We start from the raw sequence: 23,390 nt of genomic DNA, 5'->3' as shown, positions 1-23,390 counted from the left end.
ATGCTCCATTAATTGCGAGTGTTTGTAAGCCCTTTCTTATCTGGGAATTACACACAATGACCAGCAAGACGCTAACAGGTTGTTGTCGATAAGCGACAATGCTCAAAGTACCCAAAATCCACACGTAGAAAGCTGACTAATTCTAATGCCAAATCAAGAGACAAACGACGTCTGCACGCAAAAACCACATGTAAAACTCGGTTAACTATCGTTATTTACAATTTACTGTTTACCACTTACTACGCATCAAAGTTGATACAATCGAACAATCAGCTGCTTTCAACATGACCAACTACTCCGCCCCTTAACTACTACTGAAACAGAGACACAACTTTAAACTGCGCATGAGCTCATCAACTAGATAGAGTGAGAGAGGTGCGTTCCATGCTTCAAAGCCAGGTAAGCACAAAGCTCGCACACGAGCTTCAAATAAGATCGAGTGTTCTCTCTATATAGCTACTATTACTAGTTCGCTCTATGGAGAATTCAACACGCGACCGGAGACTGTGCAAATGTAAACAAAGATCATTTTTGGTGTCGGCCTGAGCGCCGTTTACATGCCCTACTTAACCCTCAGAGTCGATCTATAAATACGCGACTTTTGTTGATAATACGAAAAAAAATACTGTCAAGTTGTTGCCAGTTGTATTGAAAGTTAGCTCGAATTTGGCAAGAAAGTGAAGTTAAGAAAGAATTTCAAAAAATGAAATACATACCCAATAATTAATTGTGAAACTCGTGAGTTTCTTCTAGAATTGTTTGTAAATCAAGTGTCGCATTAAAAGTCACCCTACAAGCTGGCCAATAGAATTAAACACCCATCAAAAATGTGGCTTATCACCAAGCGGCAGCTCTGACGATATCAAGCAACGCCCCAATCAATTACACACACGAGCCAACAGAACACAACAGAACAGAACTATCGTTTGCTTGTGATCTTGTGTCAACAAATACAGACAGATAATAATTGACTGGAGATCAACGAAATATTTGAAATTTAATATGCCTTTCAAGTGCATTTTAGTTTAGTTGGCAGAAACTCTTAGCGGCATTTTAGGGGGTGTGATTTTAACGCTTGCTTTGTACACTTTCCTGCTTTTTTTGCGCTTTTGTGTACGACCGGCAAATATTGACGTGAAAAGTGAATCAAGGCAATGACGGACGCACTTACTTATGTACTATTTGCTATGATTTATAAGTGCTATAACCACAGATAATTGTGTATTTGTCTCTCTATCTCTGCCTCTATCTTTGGCGGTGGCTTTGCTTTGGAAATCTAAACGCTTATCAGTGTGTTGAGGGGCTCAACTGATGCGATGCGATTCTATATTGCTTGAACACTTGAATATTGACTGATGATAATACACAATAACGGAACAAAGACAATTTTCCCAAGCTCAAATATTTACAACCGTATTATCAATGACTAGCATTAAACATACGTTTAGCAGGTCATCAAAAATATTTTGTATGCTTCATTTATTTAATTGGAACTTCCGTTCGCGTGGCACCACACACACTGAGTTTTGAAAGAGCAACTGACAAATATTCGCCTAATACGTGTAATAGCATAACAAAAGCGGCTAGATCAAAGTACTGTGACTACAAGAAACATGCACAAAAGTTTAAGCTAACAAGTGTCTGGCTGGGTTTATTGTTTATTTGTCTGCTGAGGAGGGCATAGTTCGCTTTTTTTGTATTACTTTATTATTTTGTTCTGGAGAATCGGCAACAACTCCTCCCCCCTCAATCGCAGCAACGCGAGTGTAAACAAGTTGAAGAGAATGCGCTCATTTGCATGACTTGGCAAGAAACAACAGCAGCAGCAGCAGCAAAGTCGAACACATTAAGATAAACATGAGGCGTGAGTAAACGTCTTGTTAGCGCCTCCTGTTGTGGCCCCTGCTTGCCCATCTAACATTGCGCATACGCAGTGGTGGTAAAAATAAATGCACAGAAAGAAGAGCCAACCAACAAGCTTTAACCACAAAATATATAGCCTCGATGTTAAAGCATGAGCCATACGAAAAGAAGCCAACACGAAAAGAGAGGCACGGCTCGTTTTTAATTTCGTCTGGGGGTTTACTCAACACGTGATATGCTTAATGAGGCGATCTAGATGGATCAATGCGAACCTGTTGTAAACAACTGATCAGGCTGTGATTCCCAGTGCACAAAGAACTCTAAACTATGGCTCACACACATACGATATAAAACCAACGAGCAGCATTAACAACAACAACAGCAACAACAAAGCGCACAATCAGCCGCGGTGACCAGTCAATGTTCAATGTACGCGACTGGAGAAGCCGGTTTTTGTGTGCTCTTTTGTTTTTGTGGCAGCCGTCTCTTAAAATGTGACGTCACTTTTGACGTTCGACATATCGGCGCTTTAGCTATATTTAAATATAAAGTTTTGCACTCACTTTTGGACCGACGCCCTGCAGTCACTCTGTTGTCCCGCTATCGTACAAATTGAGGCACTTAAGCTTCATAAGTCCATAAATAAATTTGATATAAATGATATTTAACCCATATTTGTTGCTGACGATAATTTTTCCCCCCCAAAAAAGGGCGTGAAATTCCTTTGGCTGATTGCTGTTACCAGCTCCAATATTTACACACAATGAGCTGCAGAGCTGCGAGCTGGCCCCCACCTAAAATGGGCAGGCAAGCGTCATTAAGGTAAACTCGTATACTTTTTGTCTTTCTTGACTTTAGGCCACGTTACGAACGTTCATACGTATGTCCTTGAGCTGGTAACAGGGCGAGTAATGGCCACAGTCACGATGACTTGAGGCTTCACATCGACAATTGATTGCAATATGATCTGCACTCTAAAGCCCCCCGGCTATAAGCCTTAAATAATTGCAGAATATTTTGCAAAGCACTTCTTATGCAGCCTGGCATTGAAAATATCGTATTCGATTTAATTATTGGCAAACATGTGATTTGCATTTTCTGTGATTGCAAATTGCAAAAAAAAAAATGATTGCAATAAGTGTTTGGATTTGTTTTGCACTTTAACCGAACTACTTTTTACTTAGTTTGTTCTATTAAATTTTACCCTCTTCAGTGCACTTGAATTCCATTTTCTATGTGTGCTAAATTCCTCATTGTGAAGTAGCCCGACTTTCATTATTTCCCTAAACAATTAACGACTAGTAAATGCTCTAAGTGAACTTGATTTTTATTAACTATGTGTAGTTTAGGCTTCAATGCTAAAGATTAAATTAAGTTTTGGATTTAAAAGGATTATAGTCTGAACATTATTGCATGATCGCTTCGCTTATGAAATGCGCAAAGCGATTAGAAAATAATAATATAATATTTGTTACACCTTTAACAAGGTCTTCGAGTGTGTCGCATTTCCTTAACGGTTTGCTAATTGGTTTCACACGTTGTTATATATATTTTGTGTTTTTATTTTGCAGTGACAAGTATACGAGTTCATAAGACTTTTAGTCTAAGCCTTGGCTAATTGACAGCGACACCTGTACAGGTGCGAGGCACACACCTTTGCCACAAGTCTGACAGACGTATGTCAGACTGCATGACGAATGTCCGAATAAGTACGTTCTCTACATATATATTTATATGTATAACCGTTAATGCGGTCACTTCCATTACATCAGCTGTTCGTTCACTCGCTCGTCTTTGTGATAAGTATTTCTGGGTTGTGGCCTATACGATAAGATTGCAAACTGATAAAGCGAATACTAATAGTAATCACAATGGATGATAGTCAATCAAAAACTAAGCTTAGGCTTAGCCAAATGCCATTAACATAAATCCAATTTAATTAGCTCTGGACCTTCCTCATGCAATCTAGCTGGACAGCCAGACAGCTGAAGTTTGTGCGTGCTATTAAATTGATATAAGTATAAGCATGCGGTGTGCTCTCTCTTTATCCGCCTATAATTGAATAAAAGACGGCTTTATCAAAAGCAAAGGCAAAAAGGCAAATATTGGCGCAACTTTTTATCTGGGCTTAGGAACTTTGTCATCGTTCAGCACAAAAAAAATACAGAAAATAGTACAACAAAATTGGCTCAGTAATCGTTGGCAGTTAACTGGCAGATACTCTTACACTATGCGGGGTTATAGCTCAGCCAAAGGCATTCAACTTTTGCTATAAATATTTGCATATTACACAGCCATGTAATTGCCAAACTCAAATTTACATCAGTCTCGAACTACGCATTTCACGTGATGCATTCAGATCTTTTTTTCGATTAACTCGGCTGACTAACATGAAGTACACAAACAATTCGTGTAAGTTTCGACGCAGGGATCAACTTTTATTTCTTAATTTAATAGGAACCTAGTACAAAATATTGTAAACATGTTTTTAGTTCATATTCGAGTTGTCCTGGGGTCAGTTTGTGTATTTATTAATTTAATAGGTACCTAGTACAAAATATTTCAGATTCTCGTCGCTTACATGCTGCCAAGTTCAAGCTGTAGTTGGCAGTTGGGGTCAGTAAATGTATTTATTAATTTAATAGGTACCTAGTACAAAATATTCCAGATTAAGTTTGCCAGCTGGGGGAAATGCAAGACAAATATAATTTAATTGTAGTTCAAGCTGTGAATACATGGAAACTTACAAGGCCATTACACATTTCTTACACATGTTTCCACATGCGAAAATATAGTTGTGTATGGAAGTGTGTGTGTGTAGAGTCTTTATAAATTCTATACAAGTTGAAACTTTTCCATTAGCTCGTTAGCTCGCCGGCACGACAATAGCCAATACGGCAAAAAAAAAAAGCGAAAGAAAAAGCAAAAACAAAAACAAACGCAATCACATTAGCATCGTCGTCGTCTGCCTGTCATCGATTCACATTCATCGTTGTCTGGCGGGTAGCTTGGTGACGTTTTTTTTTTCTTTTCCCCCCCTATTTGGCCAGTGGAAAAATATTGCAACAAATGTAGCTAAATGTAAACATGAATTAAATATGCAAATGCTCGGTAATCGCTTAGCTGTTGTGACGCTTTGTCGTGATTACCAGTTGTCTATTATTTGCTTAGGCATACCCTGTAAACGTTAGAAAAATAGGGTAGAAACGTAGTAAAAAAGTATAAGAATATATATAAAAGATAATCCTAAATTACAGTTATTGCATTTTATTACATTTTTAATTTTAAATTGAATGTATATATTTCAGTAGAACACTTTTTATAAGGTATCAAAAGTGGAGCACTTAAAAATACATTAAGTTAATTTTGATTTTTAATCAGAGATGGCAACGTGAAATGCCAAAGATACGGTTCTCATAAATTCCTCCATAATAAGTATTTTGCATATTTCCGATTCTGAATACAGATTTAATATTCCAGTCTGGCGATTTCTTATGTAAGTTGTCATCTCTACGACTCTAATTGAGAATGCCAAACGTGCAGTAGCGTGTGGTTAATTTGATATGGCGGCAGTTAATGTAGTCACAGTTATGGAGTCATTTGCCAGACGAATTCTGCAATGTGGATGTCTTACATCAGACACGCTCGCTAATGAGAAGATCGAGAATGACTTGCTCCATTACAAAATCTTCCCAGACTACGCAGCGTAACGGTTAAAATGCTTGAACAAATGCGACCTCGACGTGGTCTCAGACTGGAACTATATGCCAGCGACAGCCTTCTACAGACAGCAGACGGCGAGGTAAACCGTAATCACAATCGCCAACTATAACTAACTAAGTATATAATATAACTGAATACAATATTCAAGATTGCATTTAAACTCGCAGGTTCAACAAAGAAGACAAAGAAGTTGAGAAATTGAAATGAGTTGTATGCGATTTCAACTACACTCGCATTCATATCAATATCAAACAGTAGACATAGATGATATGTTGAATAAATACTTGATATAAATATGCCAGTGCACTTCAGATATGGGGAGTTTTCTATAGATTCCCCCGAATATGCGGAACATTCTTTGCACTTGTTTACATTTCCTCTATGCGATAATGTTAATACTCCTGTTTGGGAATGAGATCGTAAATTGTAAGCTGTTGGCAATTGACCTAGTTTATGCGACCTTAGCTAAACCAACTGTATTTCCAGGCCAATAAACAGTTTGCCCAATCAATTTTGCTGACCCTCAAACCAGCTTAATTAGTTAACTTGCCTTGCAGTATCAATTACAACATGCAACCCCGACAGAACAGTGACTGTTGCACCTGGCCATGTTGCAAAGGGCCAAGAGCAGAAGTGCATAATCAGTCAATAACTAACATTCACATTCACTCATCGATTAGAAGTAAATGTAATTAATACTGACAGCCTGGGCGCTTGGGAGCGACAATCTGTTGTGGCTCTCTCTATAATTACATTAGCACATTGTCTACAGAGTGTCAAGTCGAGTCAAGTGAATTGAAGTGAAGTAAAGTCAGAGAGCAGAGACAAACACCTCCGATGAGCATTAGGTGCCACATTATAATGTGTTGTAATGTGATGGCTCTCAAATTTATGCAAATCGTGCAAATTTTAGCGAACGAGTTCACTGCACTTGCGCTTGGGCCATTGTCTGATTTCAGTTTAGCTGCATCGAATTACCCCACACTCTCGCACACACAAAAGCATACAAAGGGAGGAAAAGACTGTGCCACACATGTTGAGGTCAAAGTGCTTGCCACCACATGTGAGTGGCCATAGACAATAGCGAGAAATGCCTGCGGCCAGCACTCGTCCATATCAAAATACTTCTCTACTTTGCTTTGCTCTGCTGCATATGAATTGATATCACTGCCAAAAAGGATGAAGTGTCCGTTTTCTTACCCGGGTTGTTGGACTTTCTCGCTCTATCGAATCAACACGAACGCCAAACACACACACACACGCGTCAAACTCAATCTATCTCTGCAGAAAGCTGGACAATAAAGAAGCGCTCAGCTCCAGTTTGAGTCTTGACGTTTGTCATCTCACGCTGAAGGCCATTGGCTTTGACACTTCCACATTGAAACGCATTGACGCATATGGACATGCCCCCGATTTCAATTTTACTTTTTTTTTTTTTTGCCTGCAAGGTCAGCGACTCTCACGCAATTCAATTGGAAAATTGTGCCTACGGCTTGTTCACCGCTTCTGTTCCGTTCAGTTCTTTGTTTGTTTACTAGGCAATTCCGAAATGAAAACAAAAATGCATTTATTTATAGCTGGAGACTTTGCCATGCACGGCAAACTGACCTACATTGTGTTCCGTGTCTCACGTATCTCATCTTCAAGTATAGAACATGTAAAAATTTTAATCATAATATTCGACAGCAACAAAAAAATATAAAATACTTGTCTGACCTTAGCCAAGAACTAGTCAAGAATTGTGTCTGATTTATGCTGATTGACATATTTACACTAAATGAAAATATATTTCCGAAATATTTCGTATTCATGTTTTGACTAATGTGCTTAAATGAAAAAGTTATTGAACATTAATTATAAATTCCAATATCAAGCCAAAACTGACAACTGTCCTTGTCCGTCTATACCAACGAATGTTCACCCTAGATAACAACAGTTATGAGCCCAGGCACGTGCCCGACGACCATCAAGTCGTTAAGGTATTCAGCAACAGAAACAATGATATAGCACTGATACTTCAAGTTTTGATTGATGTGTCTAGGAGTTAGCGATCCGGCAACATTTGGAGAAATTTAATATTTGCATATGGGCAAATTGTGATTCATGTGCCATTCATTGGAATTCACAATGTTAACGATAATTAATATGTTTGCAGTGTATTTAAAATAAGTTGTGAAATTAAAACTTCTAGATTAAAACCTAATTAATTTATCAAAATTATTTACTCAACCAGTTTTTCGAATAATTTAACACTGCAAAATTTGTCAAAGTGCCAAATTATTCAATTTCCAAATTTCATTATTTATTTGCGCTATGATGGATCCATAATCAAAATTTATCAAAACATGGAACCTGAACGGAAAAGCTTTAACTCTTCGTTGGACTCCTTCTCTCGCAAATTATACAATCAATTGGTTAACTTGAATCCCACACAAAATCTAATATGTTCGCCGCTTTCGATTCAAACCTGTGTTGGAATGCTACGTATGGGAGCCGAGGATGATAGTGATACGGCCAAGGAGCTGGACGAAGGACTCAGCTTCAGTTCAAATAAGGCCACAGAGATAGCAAATAGTTTCAACGATGTCTTAACTGCCTACAAACAGTACAGTGTACTGAAAATGGCCAACAAAATGTATCTCATGAAGAACTATGAAGCGCTCAAGGAATTTCATGATACATTAACCGAAAAGTTTCATTCCGAAGCCGAGAGTATTGATTTCTCAGCTAGCAATGAGGCAGCTGCAACCATCAATGAATGGGTAGAGTCCAAAACGAACAATTTGATAACAAATTTGATAAGTCCCAATATGTTGGATCAAAATACTCGTATAGTGCTAATCAATGCCATTCACTTCAAAGGCGAATGGATAGATAAATTCGATGAGAATGAGACGCGCCTTGAGGATTTTCACTTGGAGAACGAAAGTACAGTAAGGGTATCAATGATGAATGCGTCGAACAAATATTATTACGCAAATTTGCCAGAATTGGATGCAAAGGTCTTAAGATTGCCCTATCGCAATTCCAATTTATTCATGTTATTCGTATTGCCGAATATCTACACGGGTCTCAAGCAACTGGAGAAGAAATTGCAAACAGTAACGTTGGACGAAATAACCACAAAGCTAGTTTCGCGTAAAGTTTTTGTAAAGTTGCCCAAATTTAAAACGGAATACAGTCAAGAACTGACGCCAATTTTCAAAGAATTGAACATTAAGAAGATCTTCAATAGTCAAGCGGAATTACCCAAAATGTTGGTAGTCAACGAAAGTATCGAAGTGTCTCACATCATACATAAAGCCTTCATTGAGGTCAATGAAGAGGGCACCGAAGCAGCCGCAGCCACTGGCGCAGTAATGGTATTAAGAAGTTTGCCAGCTCATGATCCAGAGCCACAAACATTTCACGCCGATCATCCGTTCTTTTATACCATCTATGATTTGAATCATGGCTGCTTATTCATGGGAAAACTCGGCTTACCCGAAGGCAACATAATTACCGATAATAAAAAGGTAATTTGCCACTGCACCCCACAACTAAATGCCGAGTAGAATTGATACAATACTTTCTTAACAGATGGATTAAAGCTAAGGCAAAATAAATGAAATGGCAACAAAATTCAAAAGTTTCTTTGCTAAATAAACGAGTACTTCAGCATTGTTTGTTTAAAATTTTATAATTTTGTATTCATTCATTTCATTTCTAATTTCACTTTTTTAAATGGTAATATTAAAAATTTTATGTGCAAAATAAACGCGACTTTCAGCGTTGTTCATACAATAATTTTCATTAATGCTGCAGCTAAGTAGACAACTTATCTTCAAGCAACAATGACTCAATAGCCCAAGTGTCTGGTTAATTTCCACAGTGATATGCAACTTTATTATTGAAGACGCACCCCACTGAGCTCGTCTTCTTTTATCACAAATCAGAGCAGAGCCGTCCGACAATGCACGCGGCTGTTGACTGCCAATGATAATGGGGCCCTTCGAGGCGCCAAACATGACAGTCAAATAACTTTTTGATAATATCTTTGTAGATATCAGATTCTGCCTATCAACAGCAATGTGTGTGAATTGATAAGCACAGAGACAAAGAGAAAAAGAGAGAGAGAGAGAGAGAGAGAGAGAGAGAGAGAGAGAGAGAGAAGCCATAAGATAGATAGTCGCAACTTATTTCTGGTTAAATATTTGCTTTTATTTTGTGGCTTAATGTGGCTGGCTACTAGTGTTAGTGGGGTTAGTAGTGGCTTTTGGCTGGCTATGTGTCTGGGTCTGGGTCTGGGCTTTGCCCTTCAGCTGCCAAAAAAAGGTGGCCTAGATGTCTAGCTAATTATCAACAGTGTTATCTAAATCAAAGGCACTTACCACTGTGGCAGGCTGGCCCCATTCTGTGGCATTTATCGCTAGTTACTATAAACATTTTCTGTGGGCGCGTCTTAGGTGCTGATTAATTAATTTCCTTTATTCAGTTGTTAATCTACGAAATTCCCAGATCTTCTCGCACAATTGCAGATCGTTACAGAGCTTTAAGGAAAATGCCCAACTAAATGGGCCGCTTAATTTTATTGGCCTGAATAATTGATATTGTTCAAAACTAAACGTTTCTGTTCTGGCGGTCCCAGCTGGCCATATATCCGACCACATTATTGTTGGCTTTTGTTGGTTTTATACATTTTTATTTTTAATTTTTTTGTATGTTTTGTATTTTTATTGTTTGCCCTTTTATGTTGCCTGTGCATGCAGGCACTTAAAAAGTTTTACCTGGCCTGTAAAACAATTCAACAAACAACTTTTTGGTTTTTATTCATTTTTGGTTAATTTTCAGCTGCTAAATGTTTTGTGTATGTGTGTGTGTGTGTGAGTTGCAATTGCTGTGACCTCTTGGAGGTTGCTGACGCTATTTATAGTCAGAGTGGAACAAGAGAGAAAAATACCATGTACAAGGTCATCAAGTGGCATAAATCTTTCATAAAAAGATGTAAGTATGTTAAAAAGCAACAAGAATGAAGCGAATGCCGTGGAATGTCGAAGTTCTGATACCCTCGCTATCAAAAGGGGAATTTAATTCATACAGTTATAATTAATAATTACATATTATGAAGAATGACTTTGTAACTTCATAATAATATCAGAAACTGTCGGGAATTTTTTTAAGATAACACAATTAACTGCAATAATAGATAGTATTATGACTAAGCAGAGAATATGACTTTCATATTGCAAAAGTAGAATGTACGCATGCATATTTATAGAGCATTTGCATTTTATTTAACTGCACTTTAACTAAGCATCATTACAGATATTAACTCCACTTGAATGCCATTACAACTTTTCAACAAATTGTTGCCGGCCTTACAGTGAGTGCCCAACTAACTGACTGAATCAACCATGGCAAGAAACTTGTTGCAAGTCGTTACCAAAGTTCAACTTTTATTCGCGAATGCTTTTTTTTTATTTGCGGTCTGTGTGCTCGTAAACTTGTTGTATGAGGCATTGTTGGTTTTTCTTGTAAATGGTGTTGACTGAGTTTATTGCCTGTACTTGCAACGTTTGACCATTTTGCACTTGGTTCGCTAATTATTTCCGTTGGTGTATTTGCAAAAAAAACGCTTCAATGATTTGCATTCGATATGTATTTAAAGTGTAGCTGTAATTTAATTACTACTATAAACAATAACGAAAAATATTGTCCATTTATCAAAGTCGAAACTCGGATGTACTACAAAACAGAAGCACAAACTAAATAATCGAATTTGCTTGTTACTAAACGTGGCGCCATAAATTCATTTTTATTGTTAGCTAATCCACAGAGTAGCGGAATTTTCGCAGATTAGCATGATTTACACAAAACAAAGATATTGCCATTTAAAAAATGTGTTTGCGGTTCTGCTTCACACGAAAAATACGAAATTTCCAGAACCAAGTGTTAATTTGAAAACTACTTTCAATAGACAATTTCATCAGAGATTTACAAAACCGACTGCTTATCTCTGTTCATTGCAATGCTTTTTTATCTCTTCATCTTTAGCAAGCTGATGATTCAGCGTTAGAAATGCTTGCCACACATTTAAAAGGGTATGTTACTATTAGCATTGAATTGCCCACAAAAAAAAATAATGCAATATTTTTCCCAAATGGAAAATCACCTTAAAGAATGCTTATCTAGTTGACACTTCTTTGCCAAAATTTGAAATTATATCTTTATTGCCGTGACAAACATAGTAACAATTATCTATCATTTGAGTCAGTTGCATGACAAAATTATAATAGCCACTTCTTAGAGTACAACAAACACACTCAATGGTTGAAATATGCTGTTGCCAGACATTTGTGTGTGCGGCGCTGTTGTGACGTACCAATTGGGCGTGTAATCGTAGTCGTTATTGTGGTCATCATAATCGAATTGCGTTTTCAAACTTGCCACTTGAGTTCATTGCACTGGGTTCTATGAATTGACCAAAGGCGAATCGTGGCAGTCAGGGCATTGAATTACCCAAACGATTACCAACTAACTATAAAAGCATAATTGTCTGCGGTCATAAAATGCATTGAAGTAGAAAATTGCAAGGTTGCAATAAAACCAAAAAGCTTATAATCAAAATTGCATTAGAAGTCCATATCAATGTTTACTTGTAAGCTTTGACCTCTGAGGTATTCGGAGGAGAGAGAGAAAAAAAAAAATCACCAAGCATTTAATCTGTCAAACCTTCTCGCATTATAACATATTCAAACGGCAACAATTTCTATAATTAAGGCGCTAATGGACCCCTTACCGGATGTATAAAGCGGGCAGAGTGAGAGTTCATCTATTAACAGCCATCGATTCTATTGAACTGCATATAATAACCGGTCATGCTGGTTTTTTTTTTTGCTAAACAAAATGAGCGCAGTCAGGTTTGTACGTATGTGCAATTTATAAATCAATGAACTAACACTAAGTTTAACAAATAGGGGGAGGTGCTAAGAATAATACGAGACTGCAACGCCTACTTGATCAAATTGATAGCAGATCAAGTCAATTAAATTAGGTATTAGACTACCGAATACCTCGCAAGCAGTCGCATTATATGACTCAGCCGGTGTTTCCCTCGGTTATTAAAATAGTTTCTTAACTTTGTTTACAGGGTATATAAATCTAGCAGCGCGATAACAAAGTACAATATCCACAGTAGCTAATAAATAAGTCAGCTTATCATTTGCTTTTTGAATTATGGACGAGCCTTGAATGCGTTCAGTGGCTCTATACTTAGGCAAACGATTAATTGCAGCTAATAATGTAAAATTATGAAAAAATATTAATTTAGTAAATTGAAAAAAAAAACTGGAATTTTAAAGACTGAAATATTTCGCTTTAATGCTGTTTGCCGTTTACTTCAATTGGTACGTGCCAAGTTATAATGCAAGGGAATTGAATTTCAAATGCCATTTAAAGCAATTTATATAACTTGTGCAAGAGATTATATACGTATAATTTACATTTTTTTGCGCTTGTCATATCGAATTGTCTTTCAGTTCTTGTGAAATTGAAAAAGCACAAAAAAAAATGTAAAAGCACTGTTTACAATTGAAAGTGACCACGAGCACTGCCGTGTGATAAAGTTAACACCTTTAAGCCGAAAAGGAAATCAGCAAAAAAAAATACAAGATACATCAACAACAAGTAAAAAAGAAAAGAACGAGGCAAACAATTTGGCAAAAACACGAGTTCCGACGGACAAGTGAAATGACACTTGGACACGAGGTCCAATTCTCGGGTTGGCGAAAATTTGAAAATCGATATGACATGAAGGAAAACAAGGGCAATCCGGCCGGCAAAGTGTCAACGTCACACAAGCCACCAGGCCTGGCCAGGCCACATGCCACAAGGCATATAGTGTGCAGCCACATTCTGCCCCATTCACGTCAAACAGTGATGTATGAGGCCAACTTTGACTTTTTGGCAACCGGAGTGAGAGAAAGCGTCAACAATAATGACACACAAATGTAAGTAATTGCCAAACCTTTGACAAACAACCACAAGTCAAGTCAAGTCATCATGGGTTGAGGGCATCTTCTTGTTTGGGGTCGTAGGTCAGGCCACAGATTGGGGCTGTGCTTCTCGCCCGAAACCATCAAAATTATAGGCCCAAAAAGCTCTCTCTTGACTACCCGACATTCCAGCTGATAACGTCATGAAACCACTTTGCTGTTGAGAATTTGATATCAGCGCAACAACTAAACAACCAACAAAAAAAAAAAGAGTCCGACCAACAAAAACATTTCAAAACGTGAGCAACTTTTGTTTCAGTTCTTTTGCTTTACGTTTACAGTTGGCTTGTGGCCAACAATGTGCGGTAAACTTTTTCTTGTGCTCTTTTTTCTATCTATATATACCTTTTTTTTATTTTATTTGTGCCTAGAATGAAATTTATTTTTCTAATGAATGGACGCTTGTCAGTGCGTATGTGTGTGTGAGTGCTCGTTTACCTGTCTTTGAATGAATACTATGCAGTGCCAGGAAATATGGCTCTCACACAGCGTGAGTTAATAACGGGCCACAGTCAAGTTGTGCACACGCGGCGTATGCGTAATGTAATATACAACTTTGAATGGTAAATACTTTTAGAATGCGCTGCGCGTTTATTTATGTATCGCAGACTTGCGTTGTAAAAGCTCTTCCAACAATAGAAATGGCCAATAATGCTTTGACGTCTGTAACTTGAAATATGGCATGGATATGCTCAAAATAAACCTTGCAAATTACATGTCAAATCTTCCAAATTGACCGCAAGAACTGTTGATGCTTGGAGGTCATTTCAATTTTAATTAAATTCTATATGATTTAAATTTTTTAACGCTTGTGTTAAAAAGCACATAATTAAATTTTTTCCTTGGCTCATTTAAGTTTGTTTAATTGTGGGGGAATTCTAATACAGTTGTCTGATCGATGACCCAGTTCTTTCTGCTTAAGCGATGGCTATATATCTAGTTCCATATTGCTATACACATGACTAAATATTTCGCTTTAGTCAGTCAAGTCTTTGCTGTCCATAAACCTAAATATATACACAGAATATTGCTCATAATTTGTATACTCTTCAGCCATTAGCAATGTGTAGCAGGGTATTATGCCCTTATGAATGAGGGAGACATCAATAAAGCCGCCTTAAGCTCAAAATTATGTTACACTTGACACTTTAAGGGGATGAATATAAATGGAATTCCTTATATTAAACAGAAATTCATAAACTGTGATAATACCCAACAAAACAGTGCATTTTATAGGGTATTAACATATGCATATGTATTTTTATTAGTAATTTTATATATAGTATTTGGTATATAAATCAATTTTAGTACAATCGCATAGGCTATTTTTAAACGCAACTTAGGGTATTCTTATGTTGAGTATACCTGCTTATTATATCATTTTGCTTTTTGCCCTCCTATGCTTGGCTTCATAGCTAACGATTGTTGATTTAACAAACTCATAACGTCATTTCGCTTGTCCCTTTACTCGCACCCTAAGTCTATATGTATTGAGTGTGCTAAAGTGTGTCTGTGTATCTGTGTGTGTCGCATGATTAGCTATTTCAAAAGTTGACACTTAGCTGACGCATGAATTTTGATGTTTGGAGCACTAGACAAGACTGTCGTCTGTTTCGGCACCATGGAAAGAGTATGAAAATGAGATGTTGTGTAGGGGATAAAGATGTTTTTACAGTGACTGTGCCAGCACATTGAATATCATCAAGTGTTTACACAGCTGCGAGATGCGCTTGCGTATTGTTGTTTAGAAACAACAGAAAAAGAAGCAAGCACATTTTGGCTTATGATTCAAAATCAATTAAATATGAACAATTTTATGATATGAAAGCAAAAATCGCCGCGTCTGGCGCCGAAAATTGCACTTGCCAGATCAGTGCAATATATCTGTTGCTGTTTACTTGTTTTGGTGTCCAAAGTTTGAGCATTTTGGTGGCGAATTAAGCGAGGGCTGAATTTATGTGCCAGCTAACCATCAAAATTTATTGGCAAAAAAATAAACATTTAACGCTCAAGCATAATAAATAATGCGAGAAGAAGTGTTAAGCACTAAACACACACACATTTATGCGTTTAATGTGTATATGTATAATACTTATAGTATTATTAGCTAGTCATAGCCATTGTGTATAAGCCGGATACATCAACCACATTGCTGACGCTGTTGCTCGTGGCGAGCGTTGTTTCTTTTGTTGCTGTTGTTGTTGTCGTTGTTGCGGTGGGTGCTTCACTTTTCAAGTGGCTTCAGTTTATGGCACCTTATGGCTGCAGCATTAATTTATCATCATAAAACAACATTGCTAGCCAGCTTAGATAGCTCAACTCAAAAGATACGCTGCAGAACTGTCAACTACAAGTCTATCAGTCTCATATACCTTCTCTTTATGTTTACAGGGTATTTCTGCAGCTCTATAAATGAGATACTTGGCAGCAACAGCTGCAAGCCATTTTTATGTTGAATGAGTTGCACTCCATAAAATGTGCAAGTCGAGCGTAAAATGCAAAAGATCTTATTTGACATTTAATGCTTATCAAAAGAGATAAAATGAGACATTCTGCACATAATTGTCTGCCGATGGCCAAGACACAAAGATGATGCACTTATTCTATTGATTGCACTTTTCAAAGTGTTTGTGTACTCTACACCCAATGCTTGTGTCGACGGGAAGTAAGATAATTTATAAATGTCAAACGCATTTCAAATGTAGGTTAAACTTTATCAGCCAAGTTATTGAGCAGTAAAAGCATTTCCTGAGACACACTCAGTATTGTGAAACTTGAGACACGCCGAGTCCCTTTCCCTTTACCAATTATTATTACGAGTTTTACAAGTTCATGGCAGCCTGTTGCAAACTTTAGGAGCGTTCATAAGGCTTTCGAATATGATGAGCTACTTTGTTAATTATCCATCCTTCATACTTCAAATTTTGTAGTACATTGTTTCGCATCGCATTTATTGATCATATAACCCACTTATACATAACAGGCCAGACACATTCGCAAACAATTTAGTTGAGGAAACACTTCCACGCACTTCACCAAGCACTTCTGTCTGCATAACTAACCACTTTTGAGTCAACTGTGCTACATGCGTAGTTCCTTAAATTCAGCCATATGTATGGGGGAAATCTTGACCAAGTGCTAGACACACAACCTCAATGAGCAGCGGAAATCTTAAGGCAACTAAACGAAAACTTAGCTGGAGCAACAACAACTACTACTAGAGTAAGCGGATTGTTTAGCTATTTTAACAGAGAGGAGAGCACTTAGAATTCAGAGCTATGCACACACTTGACATCCACAGCAAATAGTATGGACCCCCAGCAACAGCAACTGCAATGGAATGGGGACAATAAATAAGCTCAAGTACTCAGTGGCATTTCAAAAGGCCGACAGCAAAATAATAATAATAATAATAATAATAAAGAGACGGAATAATAGAAAAATATGTGTGTACATAAAAAGGCGAAGCCGAGCTGAGCTCATCAATCAGTAAAATATTTATGAGTGCTCCTGACGCAGGATGAGCACAGCTTGATTATTACATAAATGTGCTAATCAAAAACTGCAATTTTGATTGGCCAACTCATTGGCCATACGATTCGAGCAAAAACAAAATACAATAAGCAATCTAGATATTGAACGTAAACTACTTACTGGCGAAATTGCTGTCAGGAGAATTTCATGCATTTTGACAGGATGAAAATATCAATAAATATTACGTATACGTACATGTATGAATGTTTTTGTTTTGTTTGTATGTTTATGTTTTCTCATACACGTGCCAACAAAATAACTATTATTTCCGGTGCACACACACAGAAAGAGATAGAGAGAGAGAAATTCAGATTGAAATTTTCACCAAAGATTTTCTTAAAGCAAACGAAAACTTTGCCTGCAAAGTTTCCCTAACTGAGATACACTAAACAAAGTAGTTAAGTGCGTTATAGAGCAAAATGGGATATGTAACATATCTAATTTAAGAGCACTGGCAATTTGTTAAGTAAAGTAGCTATAATAGGTAGTAATAAAAACGAACATTTATTGATTTGGTTATGCATGCTTTGCTTCCAGACTCAGATCTGTGTCAAGTATTAATTAAAGTCAAGTTTATGAGACATCACTCATTTATAATTATAGCTTTCTATAAATAATTAAAGGGGAACATATGTATGTAAACGTTTTTTTTTAATTTTAAAAATAATTATAAACAGTTTATACAAAAAAAAAAGATAAATAAAATAAACTGCTTGAGAAGTGTAGTATAAAAACAATTCGTATATTTGATTGCTAGTTTGCTAGCATTGAGAATCGATTACAAAAATCTCGACTTACTCTTTTCCCCAACAGTAGCACAGACTCTCAGTCTTGTTGAAATTAGTTGCCAGCTACAAAATAGCAACAATGTGATGGCATTGGCATCAATCAACAACAGCCCGGCAGGCAAAACTGCAAAGTAAGCAATAAGAAAGAGCAACATTTTAATATGAAGTTGAGATAGGCAAACGTTATACAGCATAAGAAATGGGAATCGGCTTGTGATATTTTTCATGCTGGCTAGCTTATTAGCATTTTCCTAGGAAACTCGACTAAAACAGAATCAGAAACAAAGATATATTGCAATAAATAAATGCCACCAATACTATTTGTGAATACAGTGGAAAACGTTGAAGTATGACAACCTTAAGATACAGCTCATAAATAACAGACTCCAACAGATACTACTTGTGAGTTCACTCTAGAGGTCAGGTAGGCACAGTCTGTTCCCCTCTTTTAGAAATAAAGAAAATATGCCGAATAACAATGGCTGCCGCTTAAATCAATAAATATCAGTTTCGGTCTGCAGAAAAAAAGGGTTGACAGTAAACCTTTTGAGCAGGGAAAGACAGCAGTTGGACTGCATTAAAAATGTCAACTACAGACAGCATTCATACTTCATTTTTGTATATTATTTTTTATTCTCAAAGCATCTTAATACTTTGCAATATATTATAATCGAAAGAAAATTCATGTACCTTTATCTTTTTCTTTTACCACAATTTGAAATGGTGTAAAGTATTTCAAATATAAAAGCGCAAATGTTTCACAGTTCATAAAAAATACATTTCGATTTGCATTTCCACATCAAACAAAAATGCTAATATAAATGTGAATATAATAAAAAAAAAAAAATTTGTTCCGTTGTATTTGGGGTAGGTAAGTTAAGTCAGGGTTCAGGAAGGGGGCTATGCACTAATGCCTACGGTCAAGGCCAAATGAACTCATCTACTATTCGTCAATAGAATCGAATTGTATTTGCTAATGATGGATGAAGTCGATTTCCATTAGTTTTTCCCTATTTTCCACAACAGTTTGTTTAGAATTACGTAAACATTAATCGACTACAAAACTGCTCAACCCTTAGCTAACCCTGAGTGTGTGTATGTGTAGTAAATAAATCGTCGTAATTGTGATGAACTTGCAACTACTCGTACCTACACTCTGTAATTCTGATACACAACGTGATGGGGAGGTGCTTACCGCTTTCAATAGTCACACTTAAGAGGGATTTATGGGCCATACATTAAGGTAATTTCAGTTGCCTTTTTTTTGGGGGGCGACAAGGGCTTGACTGACTTTCTGTCTGTCTGCATCAACAGAAATCAATTGAAGCAAAACGACGCGTCGTCAGCGACAGTCAAAGTTCAAAAGTGCCACTCAACGATATTGTGGCATCTCTGCACACTTCCCTCGAGACCCTCGAATACCACAAAACCCAAATACAAAAAAAAAGGAACAGAAAAATATCCCGCCTTTCCTAACCCCGCCTGACTCTAAAGCATTTGCTAAAATATTTTCAGTGCCTGACACTTGATGGTTTCTCGCTCTCCTGCTCTCTGCTCTAACTGCGAGTTCTGTGTGCGGAATGAAGATTGACAGCTTAATGTATTTTCGCTTACATCAAACCGCTGCTTTTGTTGACTAATTTCCCGACGGTGCCAAAGACGAGGCCACGCCTTGATGTGGATTTAAGTGGCAGCACGCAAATTTTGCATCAAGTGCAACAATTAGCAAATTAAATGAACTTTTACGTTTTGTTTTTACCAACACGTTGAACTTTAAACTGTGCCAACTTTTGTTTCAACGTTAAATAAATATGAACACAAGAAATTAGTTCTGCTCTTGTGCTTGTGACATTGAAAAGCAATTAACAATCTGCCGACTGGGTTGGCAATTAAGTCGATTTCCTAAAGGAAAATTTTTACCGAGCAAATTCTAGAATCAAACCCATGAATCAAATCTTGTGGCATAATTTCTAATTGACTTCAGTTAAGGCAGTAATTGCATGTTCGACGGCAAACGAACATCATAAATTTCGGAATTTAACGGACAACAAATCAATATAAAATATATGAAATTTAAAGGCGCCACAAAAGAACTGCTGCACGTTTGTATATAATATCATCGATTGATTCAAATCAAGCACGCTATCACAACGTGATAGTCAGATCGTAAATACAGTAAAAAAAGATACAAAAATCAGTGAAAAATCCCAAACTCAAGTCACGCATCTGAAAATTATACTGTTTATGATGTGCGAACCTGCGAATTACGTTTATATTATTTATAAGTACATAAATGGCGCAAGGGTGAAATCTTTGCTTACTCTGTCATGCCTTGTACAGAATAGATATCGATTTGTATATAGAGGTAAAAGTATATGATAGTTCAAATTAACTTAACAATAGGCGTATCTGTTAATAGATCAGCGAAAAGATAAATGATCTTATGACTACACATAAGATACAAAATTTATTTCATCAGCATTATTATTATTTATTTTTTTATTTTTTCATGGAAACAAATGCATTTCTGAAAATTAATGATTGCTTTGAAAATTTGTGAAAATGAAACCAATAAACATTTCCAATGTATATAATTATATAAACAAATATTTAAGCTATTCTAAGTATAAGTATATATTCCTGAAGCTTTCTCTTGCTTTTAACAATAATTGAATGTTTAACAGTCAAAACAATAATATTGAATATTATTATTTGTTGAACGCAATGCAATGCAATATTTGTCGATCATGTAAAATTTGTGAAAACATCAAAACAGCCATAAAAAGTCACGATACAAGTTCCATTGTTCGGTTTTGCTTGAAAGGTGTTAATGGTTAATAGCTAAATGTGAATCCGTAACGTCATCAAATGGACAAACAAGCAAAGGAATATGAAGAAAAGAGTTATGAAAAGAGCGCAGTATAAAAAAAGAGAGAGATAGAGATATTTACTAACCACGTTACACGCGTTGTTTTGGCGATCGATCATTGAGAGGAAGGAAAGCCAAAAAAAAATCAAAATGATGATGATAATGATATTGTTGTGATATGACTGTGTTTGGCTTTTACGATGCCAACGAATGACACGTGGCAAAAGCGAATTTAATACCCATTTTTTTTTGGCCATTAATCTTTATGGCCAAGCGATCAACCGCAAGATGCTGTGAAACGAAAGGATTAAATTACCACAGCGCACAGAGCTGGAGAGTACAGCGTAAGAGGGCAGCAAATAATGTATAAAAGGTTTGCATGAGTGCCCTCTAAGTAGGTTAATGTCCTGGCGTGCTTTAACCTCTACATACAGCTTTAATTCAACTGGGTTTATCTGGGTTAGTAGCACAAACCCATTGAGCCTTTGACCCAACCAATCCACTCGCCAGCACAATGCATTGTTGCAAGGCTTCAATTGCGTTTCCTCTCGTTTCGTTTATCTCTCTCTCTCTCTCTATCTCTCTCTGCTGTTGCCACACAAAATTGGTTGAAACTTGTGCTAGTTGCTAGTCGCATTGACAGCTAATACAGCGTGTGCAGCATTATTGATTGCAAATCGAATTATGCAGTTTTTGGATGCATGTTGTCCACAAAGTACGCATCAATCATACGCCGCGCAGGCCACGCTCAAATGCAAACAGTGTTCCATACATGCAAATTTGATTTATTAACTACACAGCGCAGCTGGCCCAAAGTGGTATTTAGCCTTAAAAGCATTTCAATACAATTATAATCACCCTTTCAAACAGCGAAAACACCCCAGAATAGAGAAGCCTAAAAGTCATAGCTAAATTCATTTACTAATGTATTTTTTTATATCAGCAACAAATTGAATTTAAACATGTATATTATATTATTAATGCTTTAAATATTTATATTATACTATTGATTTTTTTGCAATCATTCACAAACAGCACGAGCAAATCACTTTACCCTTTATGTAAGGGCTTTTAACAAAAGCTTCGTCGCACTCACTTGATGCACACGTACAGTCCATTTTCTCGCCGAGTTAAATTGCAATTAATTTATTTACTATTGAATTTCATTTTCATTAAGTTTTACTGAATTTTCGTCCAGGTTTTTTATTATATTTACATGCAAGTACAAGCACGAACACGACCCGTGTGTGTGAGATGTAAGTTCGAGTATCTGAAGTGGAACTGAGAGGGCAAAATAAACGATACGCTTTTCGACTATTTGCCTTCTGTTAAAAACAAGCAAGCAGCAGGGGACACAAGACAGAAAGAGTGAGGGAAGTAAGCGCACATATTTGCATTGGTGCAGTTCATTAAACTCGTGCAAATAAATAATATGGTATGTAAATATTGTTAATAATTAATAATACGATAAATTAAATGTGCATGTAATTGGCATCCACATTCGATGTTCACTCTTCTGGATCGAGCCAAGAATTGCATTTAAGACATCCCCCCTCCTCCTTCAGCTATTTTTGGCTTGAATTTGGGTTGAAGGGCGCACGAGTGCGGTCGATTCTGTTTTTCTTCAAAATACCGAACGCATTGACGGGCTGACGGCTGGTCAAAGTGAGTTCAAGGTGGAAATTGGCTGGCTGTCGAACAAAAATCAACTAGTTGACTTGGGAAAAACACACACATTTGGTTGTTAACAGACAACTCGTGTAGGTCAGTAATAAAAAAATATACAACTTCAAGAATTCTGTTTATTATAGAAGAGGATTGAAGGATTTTTAATGATGAAGTATCAACTAAATAGACATAAAATGTTAACAAGGCGAAAATGTAAATCAACTTCTTTTCCTCACCTTTTCTTATCATAACAAGTAAGAAATCTGTAGACGAGTGTGCTCGACTGTGAGATACTCGCGCCCATATACTTACTGAAGGCATTAAGTTATAATACCCTTCTATGTTATGTGTAGCTGGTATAAAAATACTACAAAATTAACTCAACTAAATTAAAAATGAAATTTAAAATTCCCACTAAAAAGCCCCTCTACAAGATTCCATATTTAAGTCTCTTTTCAGCTCACTAACTGCAGTACAGTACACTCAAAAGGTGTCTTGAGCATTCTTCAGCATTTCGCACTTCACTGCTGTTCAAGGTGAAATCGACTATTAGGCTAATGGCCCAATCGCAAGCGCCAAACCAGTGAAGAGGTTCCGGCCCAGTCCCCTAATCCATTTACGGCCACGCGTCAAAGTTTGCGTACAATTTTCACACACAATAATCATATAGACTCTGCTGCTCCTCCTCAAATTTGTTTTTGTTTTTTTTTTTTATGTAAGTCAACATGTGATTGCGGGTGTTGGACTTTTGTTGTTGTTTGTTGCTATTCATTTAATCAATTTGAGCAATAAATATTCATAAAAGCCAAGAAAACAGTGTCCAAACCAACAGAGTGGTAGTAGCCAGCAGTAGCCAAATGTTTGTCCAGCTTTTTAACATGCTCATGTACAGCGATTTCTACGCATATTGCT

At 36.8% G+C, this 23,390-nt stretch overlaps 1 protein-coding gene across 1 annotated transcript; it reads left to right on the top strand.

The window, feature by feature from the left end:
• The first annotated feature begins 7,794 nt into the window (after positions 1–7,794).
• LOC133837640 (alaserpin-like) lies at positions 7,795–9,259 on the top strand. Its single transcript, XM_062268475.1, has 2 exons — positions 7,795–9,101; positions 9,166–9,259. Exons 1-2 carry the CDS (start codon positions 7,932–7,934, stop codon positions 9,172–9,174), a joined length of 1,179 nt encoding a protein of 392 aa, XP_062124459.1. The 5' UTR covers positions 7,795–7,931; the 3' UTR covers positions 9,175–9,259.
• The last annotated feature ends 14,131 nt before the right edge of the window (positions 9,260–23,390 follow it).

The sequence above is a fragment of the Drosophila sulfurigaster genome, chromosome 2R, assembly GCF_023558435.1.
Source record: "Drosophila sulfurigaster albostrigata strain 15112-1811.04 chromosome 2R, ASM2355843v2, whole genome shotgun sequence".
NCBI classification, from domain to species: domain Eukaryota; kingdom Metazoa; phylum Arthropoda; class Insecta; order Diptera; family Drosophilidae; genus Drosophila; species Drosophila sulfurigaster.
Note: the sequence above shows the minus strand (reverse complement) of the source record. Positions and strands in the feature narration are given on the sequence as shown.

Coding starts and splice junctions, on each gene's coding strand:
- LOC133837640 (XM_062268475.1), top strand. CDS start 7,932: ATGGAACCTGAACGGAAAAGCTTTAACTCTTCGTTGGACTCCTTCTCT.